The sequence below is a fragment of the Patagioenas fasciata genome, chromosome 6, assembly GCF_037038585.1.
Source record: "Patagioenas fasciata isolate bPatFas1 chromosome 6, bPatFas1.hap1, whole genome shotgun sequence".
Lineage (NCBI taxonomy): Eukaryota > Metazoa > Chordata > Aves > Columbiformes > Columbidae > Patagioenas > Patagioenas fasciata.
In genome coordinates, this window is record NC_092525.1 from 10,931,674 (window position 1) to 10,950,477 (window position 18,804).

General features: G+C 42.0%; 1 protein-coding gene across 1 annotated transcript in view; it reads left to right on the plus strand.

The window, feature by feature from the left end:
• TESK2 (testis associated actin remodelling kinase 2) overlaps positions 1 to 17,745 on the plus strand; it is a 72,590-nt gene extending 54,845 nt beyond the window's left edge. Inside the window, exons 6-11 of the mRNA XM_065841744.2 lie at positions 3,796 to 3,878; positions 5,430 to 5,505; positions 6,838 to 6,921; positions 7,994 to 8,080; positions 10,623 to 10,758; positions 12,894 to 17,745. Coding sequence (XP_065697816.2) covers positions 3,796 to 3,878; positions 5,430 to 5,505; positions 6,838 to 6,921; positions 7,994 to 8,080; positions 10,623 to 10,758; positions 12,894 to 13,906 — 1,479 coding nt within the window. The 3' untranslated portion in view covers positions 13,907 to 17,745. The remainder of the gene's footprint in view (positions 1 to 3,795; positions 3,879 to 5,429; positions 5,506 to 6,837; positions 6,922 to 7,993; positions 8,081 to 10,622; positions 10,759 to 12,893) is intronic.
• The last annotated feature ends 1,059 nt before the right edge of the window (positions 17,746 to 18,804 follow it).

Here is an 18,804-nt window from a genome sequence, read left to right on the forward strand (position 1 = left end):
TCAGAGGATCGCAAATGACACTGCGGTAGTGTTCCTGTATTTTCTGGAGTGCAATAAAATCTCTGAGGAGTTTAGCTTGTATGTCAGATTGTAAAATGGAACTATGAGGTTTCTTCATCTAAGCAACTTATTTTTAACTCTGAAACTCGAGCCTATTTTCATTTTTGTTTATGTAAAAGGGAGAGTAGAATATTGCATTCGTCTTCCTAGGATTATGCTGTGCAAAGCAGATGTTAAGCTCCTGTAATACACAAAGGGGGCTTTATGTTCTTTCACATCTGTCTCTGCATAAACAGCTCTGTTAACTCTTTCGGGTTCACGTACAGAGCTCTTCACTTCAGTGAAGAAACAGCCTCAGGATGGGCTGATGGGGTCCCCGTGTTGGGGAAAGAAAACCTCAAGAACCCAGCCGAAGTCAAATGCTGCCCTCTTGGAGCCTGTGAGCTGCCAAAGGAAAGAACATCCCTGTCTGTAGAGGTCCAAAGAGAAAGCTTGGGAAGATCGTCATATTTTATTGCCTTGCAGCTTGTGTGAGTAGTGCAGTAGTAAGTCGAAAGCATTTTCTTAAAGCTCATGCTGTAAAGCTGCTTGGCATTTCATCTCACAGGCAGCTTTTGAGAGGCTCTTTGCACTAGAGAGGGGTTTCAACTCTTGTGTTTCTCTGCCAAAATCCATTAATGAAACTTCTTCATACCAAGTTGATGCATATATTTTCTTTTTTGTAGAAACTGAGAAGTATCACTTTGTCAGAAGAAACAGTGCAGTATGCTGTATTGTACTTTTTCTACCAAGATACCACCTCTGCCTTAAATTTAAAAGCTCTTTTCAACCTTTTAGTCTTTAATGATCCCTTATCCATTTTTTTTTGATCCTGATTTATCTTGGCAGTAGAATGTGAATGCTTACAAATATTTTTCATTGAGAGCATATGAACTACCAGTTACTGTGGGCTGCGTTAAGTCACCTTTTTATGAGTTCCATCTAAAGTCTGGTAACTAAACTATCTGTGCTGTGGATTTGGCACAGTGTTGTGTAATGGCTAGTATATGTAGAAAGGTTTTGCTACCGATTTTGGTAGGAATCGGCTTCCAGCTTTTCTGGTTCCAGGAAATTAGTGCTTAGCTCCGTAAAAATTTGCCCCAGTAGAATTAAATCAGTTTAGTTTCACAGCAGCCAGCATTTGTAGTGAGACTGGCATTTTTCTGTCTGAAATCAGCGATGGGCAGGTGATGTGCACCAGTGTGAATAGAAAAGCCACTCTTGTACTGGAATACATATCCCAATGAATTTAAATTGACACTCAGCACTTCTTGTATGCAGAGAGAGAGAATAGCTTAGCTTCCTTCTTTTTGTCATTTAACATTGTGCAGCCCACCACGGCAGAACAATTGGTCTGTACTTTATAGTACAAGTGGTGCCCGAGGCTTTCCCCATTGCCTTGTCGGGGTGCTGGGCTCTGCTGCAGGACCCCTGCTCTCCTCAGTGGTGGGATGTCCACTCTGCTTGTCTGCTCGGTTTCTCAAAGGTGTGGATTGAAGGGAGCCCAGCTTTGCTCCGGGCAGCTCCCGCTCGTCAGGAAGGAGCTTGGGGCTGTCAGGTAGCACTACTTGGCAGCTAGATTGGATGCACTATTGGTTTAATTTATGATTTATGTAGGAAAGATCTACTTGTATAATAGTTCAGTGCTGCACCTGACAACTGGAACCGCCTGGGGCTTGAGGGGGTAAGAGTGTTCATCTTCAGTTGGTGGTGGATTGCTGTCTAATGGGATGGGATTGTATACTGGTGAGAAGTTGAAGGAAAGATTGCTGTCAGGGTGGTGTTACGTTTAAGTCTCCTTTTGGTATCAAAGCAGTCCTGTAAATTATTGCAGATCTTGAGGTCAGTACAAGTGCTTCTACAGATTTTTAGTTAGGCTGAAAATAGTTCTTAGTCTGTATTTAAATGTGCTGAAATTGTAGAGACTGGGGTTATTGGAGAATAACCCTAATCCACAAAACTCAGAAGGTAAAATGAACTACGGCAGTCTAAGAAGAACAAAATGTAAATAGCCAAAGTTAATGCGAGAAGGAAATCTGAATTTTAAAACTAACTTTTCTATGAATCACAGGGGTTCTTTTTGAATGTCAAATTGCAAATCATCTTTAATTGCTGAGAAATCTATGGCAGAAAATAACCTAATATTTTGCTGCCTAAAATAGTATCAGCATTCTTGTACGCTGCAAAATCTCTGGTGTCCTCGTGGACTTGTTTCTGTGTGGTACACAATGAAATTCCACTTGTCTGAATCATTTGCGTAAGATTTCTCCGAAAAGATTTATCCTTCTCAGTTTTAAGTCCTCTTACAGTGACCAAATGTTTCAACAGAGGCAAGCGGAATGAATGTGCTCTTTGAGAAAAGATAACAAAGCCCGTAACTGAGCAGCTTTGCTGCTCTTTGGGCAAGCATGGTTGATTTAACTTGGTACATGTTTATGAATCCCCAAACTAACTGTACTTATTTATTTAGCATGCCTCAAGTATAATAAAACTTTGCATCTCAGGAGCCCATCATGTGTTTTAAGAGGCTGGCCTGTATTTTCTTTACGTGATTGCAGGAGTGCCTTGCTTAACCTTTTAATTGGCAAGAAGAAAACTCACTTCATGGCCTGAACCACAATCATGGCTGAATAATGTAAACAGTGATGACCTGAACTTGATCTTTCAGACAAGGGACTCACTTTTCTTGGTAGCTCCATTATACAGACAAGCTAATGCTCTGGGGTCAGCGAGGGGCTTTTGTACATCCAAGCACAATAAAGCTAGAAAGTGTTTCCTGCTGGTTAGCTAATTAATGCAGGGTACCACTCCGCAGGAGCCGGCAGTGGGTTTGCTGCCTGTCACCGCTATTGTGCTGCCTGCTGAAGGACACCGAGCAAGGCATGTGGGAAGGAATGAATTCTTTGTCTTGCTTCACCTATTGCAGGACAGAAAAAACGAAGGGAAGTCACCCGTCGATTCATTCAGTGACAAGGGAAGAGCTGTGGCACTGGAATGGTCAAAGCGTGCTTCTCAGAGTTGTAAATAAATAACAACAAAATCAATGATACCCTGTTGGGCGATGCTGCCAGATCAAAATTATCTGTGTGTCCTTAAATTGCCCTCCCCCCTGACACTGGAGGGCACATCTGAAAGGAAAAGATTGACAGCTTTTCCCTACTAGACTTTTCCCTTCAATCATGTTTTATGATATACTGTAGAATAAAGAATTTTATTTGAAACTTTAAAAGTACATAGAACTTTGTCACATCTTGTATTTTCTGATTAAAATCTACTGCAAAGCAGTGAGTTCCTTTTCAGTAGTTGATGTAACAAAATACGCAGAGGCATTTTAGGGTCGTCTTTGTTGTATTCTGGTCAGGTACAGGCAAAATTGTAAAGAGAAAACTTGAGGTGTTGCAGTGAACAGCACGTATCGCATACTTGAGCAGTAAGGGAGCTAAATCACCTTAATTCTTGCTGGAACGTAGCTGGGTATGTGCAGCCTGTGGCTGCCTGCTTCCTCAGCAAGTTTTTAAGTGGATTATTAACTAAGTGTAAGGCTGTTTGCAGCATCTTAAGTTTGACAGACATGTGATTGTGCAGGAGGAGGGCAGGGGAAAAGTGTCGTTGCTTTCAGACAAAAGCTTCTCATAAATGAACATCTTCCAAACAATATCTTGTAGTCTTGTTCCAGATTAAAAATAAATAAAACAACTGGTATATGGGTTTCATGCCCAGACAATAACTCTTCTGTTGTCTTTTTTTTTTTCCCAGAACTGCTTAATAAAACATGATGAGAACGGATACTCAGCAATAGTGGGAGACTTTGGTTTAGCAGAGAAAATTCCTGACCACAGGTACGTGAACTAAATACAGCGAGAGCTGCAGTGCCACTGTAGGTCAGCTCTAGTGAGCCTGATCCCTGAGACCATGATTGCATTCTGATAAATTGGCAAAAATTACCTGCAGTCTTCAGTCTAGAACTGCAGGCTGGTTGACCAAATGTTGCAGCCTTATTTACTGTCCATTTTGATAGATTTATTTGTGATATTTATTCTTCAAAAATTCTCCAGTGAGTAGAGGATTTAATCAAGCTTTTCAGTTGATCTTCTTCTAGCAGGTGCTTGGGAATTTTGGTTTAAAAAAAAAAGCAAACACAGAAATATTGTCCAGCATTCTGGACTAGGTTAATTTTATAATAAATGTCCTCTGATTCTAAACAACTTCAATTAGCTTCTTTCTGTTTTCATAGACAATATTCAGTGGTATTCCAGTACTGTTCTCTTTAATGTCTGCGGTGTTAAGATCCAGGTTTATAACAAAGAGATATTAAAATGACTGTCTAACAGTAGCTCACCGTTTAGCTTTCCCCAGGGTGAATTATGATCGTAATTCATTTGAGGAACGCCTAGGTGACTGTCACAAGCTATTGTCACAATTGGAAATAGTCCTTTTGTTGTCCCTCCATTAGGGAGAGCAAGGACAAGGATTTCATTGTTCTCTCTGTATACTGACTTGTGTATTTCAGAGTATTCTGACAGCGAAATTTGCTGTCGGATTTTCTTCAGTGTGAGGCTTTGAAATCTGAGAGTATAATCATAGCTAAAGTTAAGGTAGCTTGATCCTAAAACAAACAATGTAATGAAATGGTTGCATTAGCCACCATTTTGGTTTGGTTTAGTCTTACCTCCATTTTCAGATGCAGTTTTGTTGTTTCCTGCTGGCTGGCAAGCCGGGCAATTTGAAGCCTTCAGAGACCTCATTTTTACTAGGTGCTCCTTCAAGGTTGGCCATGAGGCGAGCTGGAACCTTTCTTAAGGCTGCAGTGTTCGGCCACTTGGAAACACTGCAGATTTTTCAAATCTGCTTTATTCTGATTACTTTTAGTTTTTCTCTATTAAAGGATTCATCTAGTCAATCTTGACTTTTTTAAAATTTTAGTAGTTTGCAAGCAGGCTGTGCTGAATACTTGCAGAGCTGCTTATCAATATACATGCAGGGATGGATACCTGCATGTCTTGCTGTGTGAATGGAGAAGTTGACATGTAGCCCCAAACTGATGTCTACAGCCTTTTTATGTAGAGATGAAGGAGCCCACTCTGCCAAGAGTTTGGAAACCAAAAGTATTGAACACCTGTGACCTTCAAGTAATTTTTTTTAAAATAAAATATGGGTAATTGTTTGAAGCTTTCTTTTTCTTTCACCCGCCCCTTCTGTTATTGAATGTTCCAGTGACTCCAGTAGAAAACCAGTGTAAAATACAGTATGTTATGGAATCTACTCTGGTGAAAGTTTCTGCAGATAGCTGGAGTTTTGGAAAGTTAGTAGCAATGTCTGAATCAGATTATTTAATTAATGGTGGTTCTCTCTTCCCTCCCTTCCCTGCCATCTATTCCATATCTATATAGTGAGAAGTTACCAGTGGTGGGTTCACCCTTCTGGATGGCACCAGAAGTTCTCAGAGATGAACCTTACAATGAAAAGGTAGGTACATGATATAAATGGACTTCAATAGCTTCAAGATTTAGAACTTCCATAATATTAAAATAATTGTTATTTTCATTTTTGGTGTTACTGTGCTCAGTCCATTCAGACTAACGGAGAATGTGAGCTGAATAACTAATATTTTAAATTCATGATGTGGGTTCTTACAGAATTACCTTTAGCATAATTCATTGTTAATGCTATTTCCATTCTGAAACGCTCCACATGCAGAAATGTGTTAATGGCTTGTTGACCTAACACAACTTAACCAAGTATTGTGAGAAATATAGTGAGGTTTCTTCCCTGACCATACATCAACAAAATAGGGGTACAAGTAAAAGGTCTGTATGTAAACTTGTACAAGTATTTTAATTAAAAAAAAAATAAATAAAAAATCAACATTTCTCAAGTTAAGATACCCGGGTGGAAGTGTTCTCCAAAGGTATTTCTAAGTTTTCCTATTTGTGGCATTGGTATATATTTTTTTTTCAGAGGAGTGTCAGATCACACTGGATATCAGAAATGGTGTTTTCAGTCAAGCTCTTGTTCACACAGGGTTTTCTCTCTCATGTCTAACATTGTCTCCTTCAGCCCTGCAAGTGCAGCTTTTCTGTGCTAAAGCCCACATCCTGTACCCTTTTATAGCTAGTGCTCGATAGTTTAATTGGTGATACTCTTAACTTTCAGGAAAGCAGTACATACCCCAATAATTAATGTAATAATTACCATTTCAAAGCTTTAAGAGTTCCAATTGACCCAAATGAATAAGAAAGTACCCAAATCTATGGTGCCACATTCCTCACTAACCCTGGGGCATGGAAGACTGAAGAAGCAGCAGGTCTCATACCTCATCAGCATGAAAGGTGACATATAAGCCTGCCTGATACCTAATGGATGAGGGGTGCCGGCTTCTGCTCTGTAGACTTATATTCCATGTTTTCCTAAATTTTATTATGTGATAAAGTCAGGTGGGTGGAAATCTGAGGAACTGTGCAGCTCCAGGGGTAGTCAGATAATTGACTACTAAATGTCATGGAAATTTCAGTGGAAATAGATGCTGATATATACTGTTACTAGATACGTGAAGCTTCGGAAAAGCTTGAAATAATTTTAAAGTAGTTATTATTTACACACCAAGAATGCTTTACCGCGAGCATGTGTTTCTTCAAGTGCAAAATGTGAGCTATAACGCAGTTGCTTAGTATTGTAAGGCTGTGGTGTTGGTCTAGTTTCACGATAACCATTTGGGGCAAGGAGAAACTCGGTGGCAGATAAGAACGCTGAATATTTATAGCTGAACCATTTGGCTATTCATTTTTTTTTCTCTCTCAGGCGGATGTGTTCTCCTATGGTATAATTCTGTGTGAGATTATAGCAAGAATACAGGCAGATCCAGACTATCTCCCTCGCACAGAGGTAAGTGGTTATGTTTATAACATTGGTGGGAGGAGGTAAGTTTGCCATGATAATGGCTGGCCTTTAGAAGTTCTGGTGCTGCTGCCAAAGATACGATGAATAGGTGTTACATTAAAAATAGCCTGTAAAAGGCTTTTTTTCTTATGTGCTGTTATTGTAAGAAGCTCCATCGAAGACACTTTCACACAGCTGCAGTCCTCATGGGGAATCCTTTCTGCCTCTGACTGACAGAACGTGGAGAGCGTAGCAGTGACATTCCTTTTGTAGAGTGACAGCTCACGGAGACTTCTCCCCAGATCCCGAGCAGAGCACTTCTGGCACACTGCATCCGCTAAGCAGCCCCTCCTTGTGAATGGGGCAGCAGCAACGTTAGCAGCAGCTAAAATAAGCTCACCCTTATTTCTGCGCAGACTGTGCTAAGCACCACGGACCTGAGCTAGAACTGACTAATCAAACAAGATACTTCTTTAGTTGCCTTTTGGTTGAGTCCCATCTGCAGGGCAGCTTTTGGCCCTCTATGGGGAGGCTTCCAAATTGCCCATTCCTCTACAGTTCTGAAAATGCAAAATTGGTTAGGTCTTGAACTGCAGTAAATAGGAGATCATTTTCTTTCTCTGCCCTTTGGATTTTATCGAAGTGCATTTAAGGAACTGGATAATTTGTATTACCAGTCTGCCATCCACTGAAAAATTAAACATTTTAATTAGTAAATTTTCATCCTAGCGAAGCCTCTGGTTTTACAGCAGGCTGCTGGCTTACACTGTGCAAGTCGCCGTGGTGAAACATCGTAGTATAGGATATTGCTTCCAGATCCACACAGGCAACATTTCAAGTGCAGTGGGTTGCAGTTGAGCTCAGGAAGACGGATGGGCTTTGAAGTCAGCTCGTTCTCTTACAGGTATCTTGTATCAAGTAATCCCCATTGGGAATGCTGCAGTTCAGAGTGACTGCTGAGAGATGGCGTTCATGGTTATTCCTGATAACTCCATATAGGGACACCCTGGAAAGAAGAAACTTTTGGCCATGTAGAAGACCTCGTTTATATCTTTATGATGTGTTTTTGTTTGTACAGAATTTTGGATTAGATTATGATGCCTTCCAGCACATGGTGGGAGACTGTCCCCCTGACTTCCTCCAGTTGGCCTTCAACTGCTGTAATGTGAGTATCTTACTTGAAAGGGAGAGGCCTAAACTGAAGTCCTCTAAATCCTCCTGGCTGTTGAAGACAGAGCTTAAAATATTTACAGAAGAGACTTGAAGAACCTACCTATAAAAGTAGCGTATGTTCTGATAAGCCAGAAAGCCGCTTGTGGTTTTTATAACCATTCCCCTTGCAAAAAGGTCCATCTTGTGTTTTTGCGATTCTGTGTTCTGTCATGCCAAACAAACAGGTCTGGCGCACTAAACGGCTTCTTGCAGGCTGCTCAGGCTGATCATAACCAGTTGTATGCTATCGACTCTGGCTGGCCCTCAGGCTGACAAAATCCAGCTGTTATTGTGTACAGACCTACTGAGCTATGACAAAAGAATTCTGGGTTCTCACCAACAGAGGGGACAAGCAAATCAAGAGCAGGCACTAAACTACTCTAAACTTTCTATATGCTGCCTTTCGGAAAGCAAGATAAACCTCCAGATCCTTAGCCTGTGTTCCAAAAAAAAAACCTGACCCAGATGTTTTAGTATCATTAAGGTTATATAGGCAGTGCGCTGTATAGAATAATTTTTCTACCTATTATTCAAGTAAAATTATGGTAGTGCTGGATACCTGCCTGGCTCCTCAGTGTGAAAATTCTGGGGGAGCAGATCTCTTTTGTGGGTTATTCCATAACAGAGGTTGCTAGTACCTTGGTATAGTAAACTGGTTTATACAAAGCAAGACAACCTGAGCTTCCACCAAATTCAGCTGAAGTTGGCAATGTCCAGTTTGCACAACTTAGGCAAGTTCTGAAAATTTTATTGCCCAAAACTTTGCCTGGACCCCACAACCAGGCCATGCTGGAGCCAATACCAGCACTGCATCCGAGTGAGTATTTGTAAGAAAATTCTCAGAACAGGCTTTTTATTTCTGGCTGTTACCTATTTTTTCAGGCTTTGTTGTCTTGTCAACGCTGCTGCTGAAAGAAGCAGTCTCATCTCTCCATGCTCTTGATGCTTATTTTTGCCTCAAGCTCTCCTTTTACTTTGTATTAGTACAAATGCCCATGTTCATTCAAGGGGAGAGCAGTATCAGGGTGAGGAGGTAGGGGTGACTGCTGCTCTTGATACAAGGTAGTGTAAATTAATTCTAAAAATGTTTGTGGAACTTGCTCTGGACAAGCTATTTCACTCCTCTAATTTCACCTTAGTACAGTGGAGCTTGCTTCACCAGGACAGTGGTACAAGTGATTCATGTTTATAGAGTGTTTTGACTATGCAAGCACTAAAGGGTTTGGCTAGAGATAGGATTTGACTTTGGAAATCTCAGCTCCCACCTTTAGACTCCAGAAATGGTACTACAGCCAGATGCTGCATTAGAACAACTTTCTTGCTACTGTTGAGCTCTTCAAGTGTGATTTCTGTTTTGTCTTGGTTTTTTTAAATTACTGTATATATGAATTTTTAGCTCTTTGCGTTGCTAGAAGATGTTCTGGCATTGCTGATCGTACCAGTTCTTTTCAGAAATCTCTCTCCTGTAGGACCTGTAAGGCAGTATCGGGTAGTTCTTTGGGGTTTGTTGTATACAAAGCACCACTGTTCCCTTTGTTCTAAAGGTGAGATCTGTCTGGGCTTGCCTGCTCTGAAAAAGCCTTTAGAGGGCTGGAAACAGGAATCGGGTCAAGCGGAATCTTTTTTTAATAGTGTAGTGACATTAACCTTTAGCTGCTGAATTAGACATTACTACCTACAGTAGTTAAACCTGCAAGATATATACAGGGCCAATGTTCAAAATGATTAAATGCCTTCTAAGTTACTACTTAAATTAAGCTGCTTGCCCTCTAGTACAATTTTAGTATTGGACTTTGTTTAGGGATCCATTTCTACTGAGTGAATAAATAGATACATACTGATAAATACAAACTGAGTACGTACTGATGACTGGGGGTGGATATTTTACTTTGGCAAAGACGGCATTTTTTTCTGTTGTAGTACTTTATCAAATTATATAACCAATGTTGCTTCCTTACAAGACAGACCAGTACAGTGAGTAGTAAGGCTAATTAACAGATGGTGGAAGGATTACAACATTTTAAACTTTAATATCGGCAATGCCATTTAGGTGGGTTTTAATTAAAGCCACAAGAAGATGATGGAAGCGGACCAAACTTCTAAAGAGTTATTGCTTCAGGCACATTTGGAATTACATTGATATATAATCTCTGATAACTGGAGACCAGAAAGAAATCTTTGAACTCTGAAAGCCGTTTAAACAAACAAACAAACCCCTCTCTCAGGCCCTGATTCTAACAGCTTCAAACCTTTTGAATTTTAAATGCCTCCTCATTGAATGTTTACAACTTGATAATTAAATGCGAGAGGTATACTAGAGAGAAACTGGGACAGAATACTAGTTTTCCTCTGCTTTACTTATCACAGCAATGCATTTCTTAAAACTGTCTTGAATTTCCTCAGTTCCTTCAGATTGTCCCTCTGTCTGTCCACTATGTAAGTAGAATAACATGGGCAAACCCACATGAACTTATTTGGTTTGTCTGCATTCACAGATGGATCCAAAGTTGCGTCCTTCATTTACTGATATTGTCAAAACACTGGAGGGAATTTTAAACCGCCTGAGAAATGAGGACTCGGAGAGAGAGAGAAAGTTTCTGAACATTGACAACAGTGAAAGGAAACCCAAAGGTAAGTGTCTGTATTGTATAAACATTGCTGCAGGCTAATAGCAGGAAGGTGCAATGCTTCGTATTTTAAGGCCTGGGATTTCAGCTATATATGGTATTATTTACAGCTTATGAATGATTCTACTCATAGTCTGAAAATTACTCTGAAACAATGCTGTGTACTTTGCACTGCAGTGTCCTCTGGGAAAGAATGGCTGTTTCTTGAAGTGCCTCTAAAGATTCTGCCCACAAGATCTCGAGGGGAAATTTAGAGTTCATTCAGGAATGTTTTTTTTAACTTGCTAATAGTAAATGAAAATCCATCAACTTTTGCTTTGGCCCTGCCATACTTAGTGCTTATACATAATTTCTTTGGTGTTTATTACATGTAACACTTAGAAGCTTCTTAAATTTCTTCAGGAGGAAGAGCAGAGAAGATGCGAGAGTATTATAAAATACTCTGAAAGACTGGAAAAGATGAATCCCAGATCTGCTTGGGAATGCCGGCCTTGAAGGGCTTTCTTTAAAGCCATCTAGTGCCACCTGGTGTGGGGAGCAGAACTGCACGCAGTTCCCAGGCTGCTGCATGTTCTGACTTGGGTATCTTTTATAGACTTCTGGCACTGGAAACTTAGAGTACAGTGAAAATACTTTCTCATTGTGTATACATAAATACACAGTATATATACATATATATCTATCTGTAACATGGTTATAGATAGAAATAAGTTCTGTATTGCAAACCACATGGGGTGCACGCATGTGGTAGTTTTCCCACACCTGGAAAGCATTTAAAAGAAGTGCAAGTTAAAAAGGAAGATTTCTTTTTTGTTGTTTTTTTGCTGGGTGGGGGTGGTTGGTGTTGGGTTTTCTTTCTTTTTTCCTGGCATTCTCCCTTTGGAGTACCTGTTAGATTTGCATCTTCTTGGCGAAGAGTTACATGCTGTTCTTTGCCTTGCATGGCCTTCCCTAGGTGGAGTGACTACAGTCTAAGCTATGGCAATATTTAAATGGAAAGGCAGAAATGTGTGTGTGCTTATTCTGGAAATGGTAATCAAAGGGAGATATCACTTCTTTCTATCTGTTTGCTGTTACCCTACCATGGCTCTTCAGAGGCACCAGGAGAGCCAATGGCAGATGCACGTTCCAAACACTCAGGGTGTTAGCATCTTTTCCTGAAACACTACCATTTTCTCATGCTGTTCTAGCAAAATAGCTTTTATTTATATATATATATGTGTGTGTCTGCATGTGCACAAATAAATATATGCACATGCATGTGTACAGCTTTTAAACTCTTATTCATTAGAGCCAAACTTATATACTCCTAGTTTCTATATTGGGTAATGTACCAAATGAAGGCTGGGATGAAATGATTTAAACTCTTCATGGTATCAGGAGGAGCATTTATTTTGGTTTTAGACTTTTCCCCCAGGGTGAAAAAGTCCCAATTCCTTTGGCAGCTGTTTTTTACTCCCTCTCCCTTATGGTCAGTATTATCAAGAGATCTTGGGCAACCTCTGCTGGAGGCCAGGATGGTAACTCTAGCAGCATGCAAATTGTTCTGCTCTAAGACCACCCAGTGACATCTCTGCTGAGGTTTGAAAGGTCCCTAAAATACAGGGTTTGGATAGAGGAGGGAAAGATTTCTTCATTCCTGCCAAATTTTTCTAGTTTCCTTTTATTTTCTGAAGACAATACCGTCTTGCCAAATTAGCATCATCCCCCATAATGTGGGTGGCAAATTTGATCATAAAGGGATATGCAATCCGGTTCCACTGCCTAGGGAAGTAAGATGGCATTAACTGAATTTGCATTTCCTTAAGTCTTCAAGATGACTATTCATTAGCCTGAGGCATGAGTAAAGAGCAGATAATATTTTGAATGTAGTTTTGACTGCCTTACTATTAAAAGGTCCTGTGGACAGGCCTGCCCAATCTCTACATTGGAAACCAATAATACACAGAGGAGGAGGGAAAGGTGCCCTTGTGTTTTTGCAGGAACTTGTAAGGAATGAGCAAACATGCTTATGGAAGATACTTTGGAGCATCAGAAATGCAGCTTTTTCTTTCACAGACCCTTCATGACAACTGCAGTGAGCAGACATGCAGGCACATAGCTCCTTTAAGCTAAGAGTATTTCTTTTCTTCTACTCAGGCTCAATTGAAAAAGGACCAGGAGTAAAACGTTTGAGTTCCCTGGATGACAAGATCCCACCCAAGTCACCCCGTCCGCGTCGGAATATCTGGTTGTCACGCAGCCAGTCGGATATCTTCTCCCGCAAGCCTTCCAGGAAGATAAATGTGCAGGACCCCTACTATACACCAAATAAAGGGTTAGGACGGAAAGTTAATCCCTTCAGTGCCCGAGAGGACCTCAAGGGAGGGAAAATCAAATTCTTTGACATGCCAAGCAAGTCTGTGATCTCCCTTGTGTTTGATTTGCATTCTCCAGAGGCAGGTGGAGGCCTGAAAGGCAGCCAGTCCCAGTTCCGGCAGGCGTACAGCACAGACTGGCAAGAGTTCTCCCTTCTCCCTGGGAGGAGGTGCAGATCACTTCCACTCTCTCCCGAATTGCCGCACAAGGAGTATGGCCTGTTTGGGGGACTGTCTTCAACTGTCAGTAGGTGTGACCCAGCCCAGCTAAGCACAGAGGTTCGGCAAAAACTCCTGAGTAGCAGTAAATATGGTGTGTCAGAGATTCCCCCCTTTCAAGCCAAGCCTCACAGGTCAGAATTTCTTTCTGTACCAGGACAAGAAGAAGATATGGACTGTTCAGATGGGCCAGTGGCCCAGGAGGAAAATGGGTTTTGCCCTGTGGAGAACACATGCAGAGATCCAGCCAGCGATCAACCATTAGTGCTGGCCCAGCCTGAGCCGCTATCTTACAAAAAGCTCCCCGTTGAGAATTCAGTGAACTCTGAGGGACATGGCTCCTCACAAGTGTTCGTGGGTTGTCTCCCTTCTGAGGAGATGGAGGTGGAAGATGACCACCTGAAAAATACTCCACTAGAGTCTACAAAGCCTCTGTTCAGTGTTAGTCCTTGCACTGAGCTGAAGAGAGAGGCATGGCCCTTCAGGGAGCAGGATGGGGACAGTCCTGCCCCGTTGTCTCAGATGTCCTCCAACATCTCAGCAAGTGGCACCACGCAGTCAACTTGTGACATATGAAGAGAGGGCTCAAACTGAATGTGTCCATGAGGGAACACTTGTTCCCAGTTGCTTAAACTCTGCTTTTTCTATAGTGCTGGGCTTCACATTCGAAAGAGGCTCGGCAGATGGTAGAAGCTGGCTGTCAAACAGATAGCTGCAGACAGTGTCTGGAGAGACTGATTATTTCAACTTTATTTCAAACTGTGCTTATTCCCTTTTCTGTTTTGCATTAGGAGGGGGAACTGCTCCAGCCAGAATGGCCATGTGGGCCCTGCAGCGCTTTCAAGAGGCAGCAGGTAGAGCAGCCACCGTGTAAACAGTTTGACCAGGGTTCCAACATGAAGCATTTCAAGGCCTTAAGCTCCATGTTGGGTAGAAAGAGCGACCCTTAGATTTTTTCCCTCTTCCTCTGACTGACCAGCTGCTCTAAACCGCTGCAGATCTTGCATTAATATTCTGCAGCAGCACACAAGTCAGAGCCTCCGTTTTAGAAATGGGCACAGAGATCTTTCAGAGCTGTGCTGAGCAGATAGGAATGTTCTCTGGTCCCAGAGCTGCTGTGAATGCTGTGGCAGCATTAAACAAGCTCTTCTTTCAAAAGCAGCAAAAAGAAAACCCCTCATGCTGGTTGCAATCTGCAGGCTGAATCACATGACAAATACTTTGCAATTAACAAGACAAATCTGTTCCCTGGTGTTTCGTTTTCCCGTGGGATTTGGTAATGATGTGTGATACATTAGTGCAGGAAAGCAGGATGTGTTAATCGCTGCTCCCCTTCTTGCACACCTTTCATGCACCTCAACTCAGAGGAGGATTTGCCCAGGGCACAAGAGGAGAACCATATTCCAGGCATTGTCATGTCTGAGCTTCTAGAGGAACTGCCAGTGAACGCACCAGCTTTCAGGGGTGTAGGATCTTACCTCTGAAGAGCTGAATGGACATCATGATCTGTTTCTGCAGAAGAGTTAGTTAAATACCATATCTAGATCATAGTTGACTATTCCCACTAAGCTAGAAAGGTCACATTCACCTCCCTCTCTGGTGCAACATCCCATCTCACTGATATCACTGCAGTAACGATGGCTCCTTGTTTAAAACCAGACTGCGTGCTAGAGAACAGGAATCCCCGGCTCAGGGGAAGCTGCCAGCAGTGGTGCAGCCACACAAGTGCTCTTGGTGGAGGACAGACAGCAGACTCACAGAAGGGCTTTGCATTGTCAAACTGAAGAAAATTAGCTTGTCCCAAATTATCTTTGTTGTTGTTCTACAGAAAGAGGCCGTTGTCTTAATTGGCTTCTACTGTCACTGAACAGGCTGATTTTTTTTTAATTATTTTTTCTCCCCTCTATCAGCAGGTATACATGAAAGAAGCAGTTGCGTGAGCTTTACTGCTTCTTGCTGGAACCAGCATCAGAGTTCCCCACTCTGGGGTGTAATGTATGGGAAAGCTTATTCTGTGATGATTTCTGTGCCCCAAGCGTGCCCTTTTCTGCTTCTGTCCCAACAACATGTTTTTTTGTTTTTAATTTTAACCTATATTATCATTCCTAAGTGAGGTACGCATTGCATACCTGCTGAGCAGATGGTGATGCAGGGGAGACCAGAATTTCACCCAGGTAGCCTGTTACACTCTCTTTCTGCTCTCTTGTAAGGATGCAAAGTGTAAACTCTTCTCTGATGGAAGCAAGACTATTTCTACTCTTTTCCTATCAAAGAGGAGAAAGCCCTAGTCCTTTCTTGGCTGAGATGCCTGTCTTTCCAGAGGTGTAGGTAACTATTCTGTGAGTTATGACTTCCTCTTGTGAAATGTGTTAACGTGAGCAGCAGTTATCCCTTTGCAGTGGCTGTGAAGAACTAAATGAGAAACCTAGTGTTGCAGAGTTGCTTTGCACAGTCCATGCCAGCTGTTAGCCGTTTGTAGGAGAAATTGCCCATCCTCACCAAGACGGCCCCTGTTGGCCCACACCTCTGCCCCTTGAAGGGGCTGATCTTTAGAGTCGTCTGTCTTGTATAACCTGTCTGCAGAGTGCAAGAGCAGCTTCTGTGGCTGGCGCTGTGTGTGTGATTTCCTTTGAGGACAGGGAACAGTCAGTGAACTCAATGGTGAGCAGTTGCCTGCCTAGTGCCTGCTTCCCTGCCCCTCTTCACTCTTTCTCTTTTTATGTTTTATACAATTGTAATCCTTCAGGGGGGAAACCATCAGCACCAGCTTCTGTTGTCACAAGATGCGTTTGGGTGTGTGACTTCAGACAAACAAGCAATAATAAGGAATCGTTTACCTGTGGATCACCAGCGGTGAGGAAGCCGTCCAGCACCACGCGGCTGCCCGCAGCCTCAGCGCGGGCACACGCGCCCCTGCCTGCCTGGGGGATTGCGGTAGCCCCGGTTGCCGGCGCTGACACCTCCTCATGAAGCCTGTTGCCCTCTCCGACACTGACTGCAAAGCCTGTGCAGTCAGGCTTGGGTACCTCTATGGCACCCATTACAGTGACCTCAGCTGTTTTCTTACACCACTTTTAAAAAGCTTCCCTGCTCTGAATAGCTCTCTTACAAAGCAGCATGACTGAAGTTTTATTTTCTTAAATGTCCACTCTAAGCACAGCCAGCTGACGTGCATAGGGCACACCTATCGACTTTTCTAGCTCTTTGTACTGAGGTGGAGATGTCAGAAAGAGAAATGCCAAGGAATAGCGGCTCAGGCCTTTTCTGGATTCACGGTGTGCATGGGAAGAGAGGCGTGTGTATGGAACTGGGGCAAAAGGCCATTCTAAAATAGCTCAGTGCTTGCTAAAACCCAGCATTTCCAAGGGTCTGGATGCAGTTGGCACTCGCTAGGTCTCATCCCTTTGGTTGTGTTAAGCTGAATCTAGGTCGTACCTAGTAAATACTCCTAGGTTTTCTGCCTACCTGAGGGTGCTTTTCTACTGGGGCCATTTTCAGATAGCTACTGACGAACATGAACACGTGGTCAGCGAACTCTTTGTTTTATAGTGATGTGACAAAGTTTTATTGTGATTGGATTTTATCATGATTTTTGACTTTCTTATGGGAGCGGTTCTTGCTCTTTTAAAACACTTTCTACACATTGCTAGGTTCCCTGAAGAGATCAAAGGTACGTTTAATTAACTTTAAATCTATGTTGAATTCATTTAAATGTCTGTTATAAGCTATTTTTGTTGAGGTTGCAGGTTGATAAAATGCAACTAAGAGTGCGTGTGAATTGCTGCCCCTCAAAAGCAGTGCAGACAAGGGGCTATAGCAGACTTATACTTAATGGAGAGGCATTGATGTATTTTGTGTAACAGAACGTTGGTATTTTTTGCCAGTACAACTAAAGACACTTGAATAATTCCTGTTTGCACTTAATGCTATTGTTTATATTGCATGTCACTACATTTCTATGCAAAACAAATAACCTTTCTTTTGGGAGGAGGGGCAGCCAGATATTTGATTAAGTATAAAGATCTTTGCGAGATGATCTATTTTCGTATTTATGAAGGAGTTTTATGTCTTAATATTTTGCAGTCTGTAAATAGCTCAACTTGTAATTAAAGGCTTAGGAAGAAGTTTGTAGCCTGTGTATAATAGTTAAGTTAACACTGCCAGAAAAAAGAAATCTTTGCAAAACAACTTTTCTAATATTGTGGATATTTATGAATATGTAAAGAAAGCACGTCTTGTTTTTATGTTGATTGACCTTCTGACTTTTTTGAACTATAGAAATGGTGTATGTTTTATTGGAACTGCAATAAGAAGTAACCAAAGATGAATCCAGTTAAATATTTTCATAATTTTTTCTTGGTCAGGTTTTGTAAACTTTCCCAACTTGCTTTCAAAATAAAAATAAAATCAAGGCCTGAGTCTTGTGATTAAGGAGACAACTCTGCGTTTAAAAAGCTGGCTCAAATGCCTACTTAAGCTATGGATGACATTAATACATGGCTTGAGATCATATTCATTGTTACTTGGTGCTGAATTATAAACAGAGAGAACTGTCATCCTTATTCAGAGTTACTTCCCTCCTGTATTTTACTGCTGCGTTACGCTATTAAATCCATGAGACTCGAGGACTTTTTCTGCTCTGCAGAGCAGGCAGTACCTTGTGACCTATGAGACGGGGTGGCCTTTGGTAGCTTGTCCCTGTGGCTGCCCTGTCCCAGCCCCACGAACAGCTGCAGCAGTGCAGTTTAACAGAACCACATCTGGCTTGAAGTCCCACTGCATCTCTGCTTACTGAGAAGCCTGAAGACCTGCTGTGACTTGGTTCTGTGTGCAGTTACCCTGCACTGCAATCAGCTGGTGCGTTTGGGAGGAACAGCTTTCTCCTTCCCCTCTCTTTCTAGGAGCAAAGGTCTGCTGTAACCAAGATGAAGGTTAAGTGCAAGTATGAAGTGGGACAGCTCTCCCAGGTGTCTCTTTAAACCGCCTTCCCCCCCAAAACCAACTAAATAAGAAAAAACACACAACTTTTTTCCTTCTTGATTTCCTTAGAAAGACAGGAAATAATGAGAGGGGATTACTATACCAGCAGTGACAGAAAGCAGTAACACTTGACTAAACATTCATAAAAATGTATGCTTTGCCTGCAGAGCTAGCCTGATTTCTCATCTGGTACCTGGCAGAAGCATCACATCTTCCTCCAGTGATGACAGCATTTTCTATCAACCTGGTTTGTATGGGTCAACAGCTTAGAGCTTTCAGATGTATTTTTGTAGGTAGACTTTAACCTTAGTACATGCTCCCTTGGAAAAGGTCTGTCCCCCTCTAAACCACGAGTTCAGTGGCAGTGTGTGGTACGGCTGTAGTGCAGAAAGGATAAGGACAAGGTCTGGGAGGAGGCTGGGACTCCAACATACTGAGAAGTTGAAGTGGGAAGCTCTAGGCTCTGTCTCCTTGTTACCAAGTGATGAGCCTCT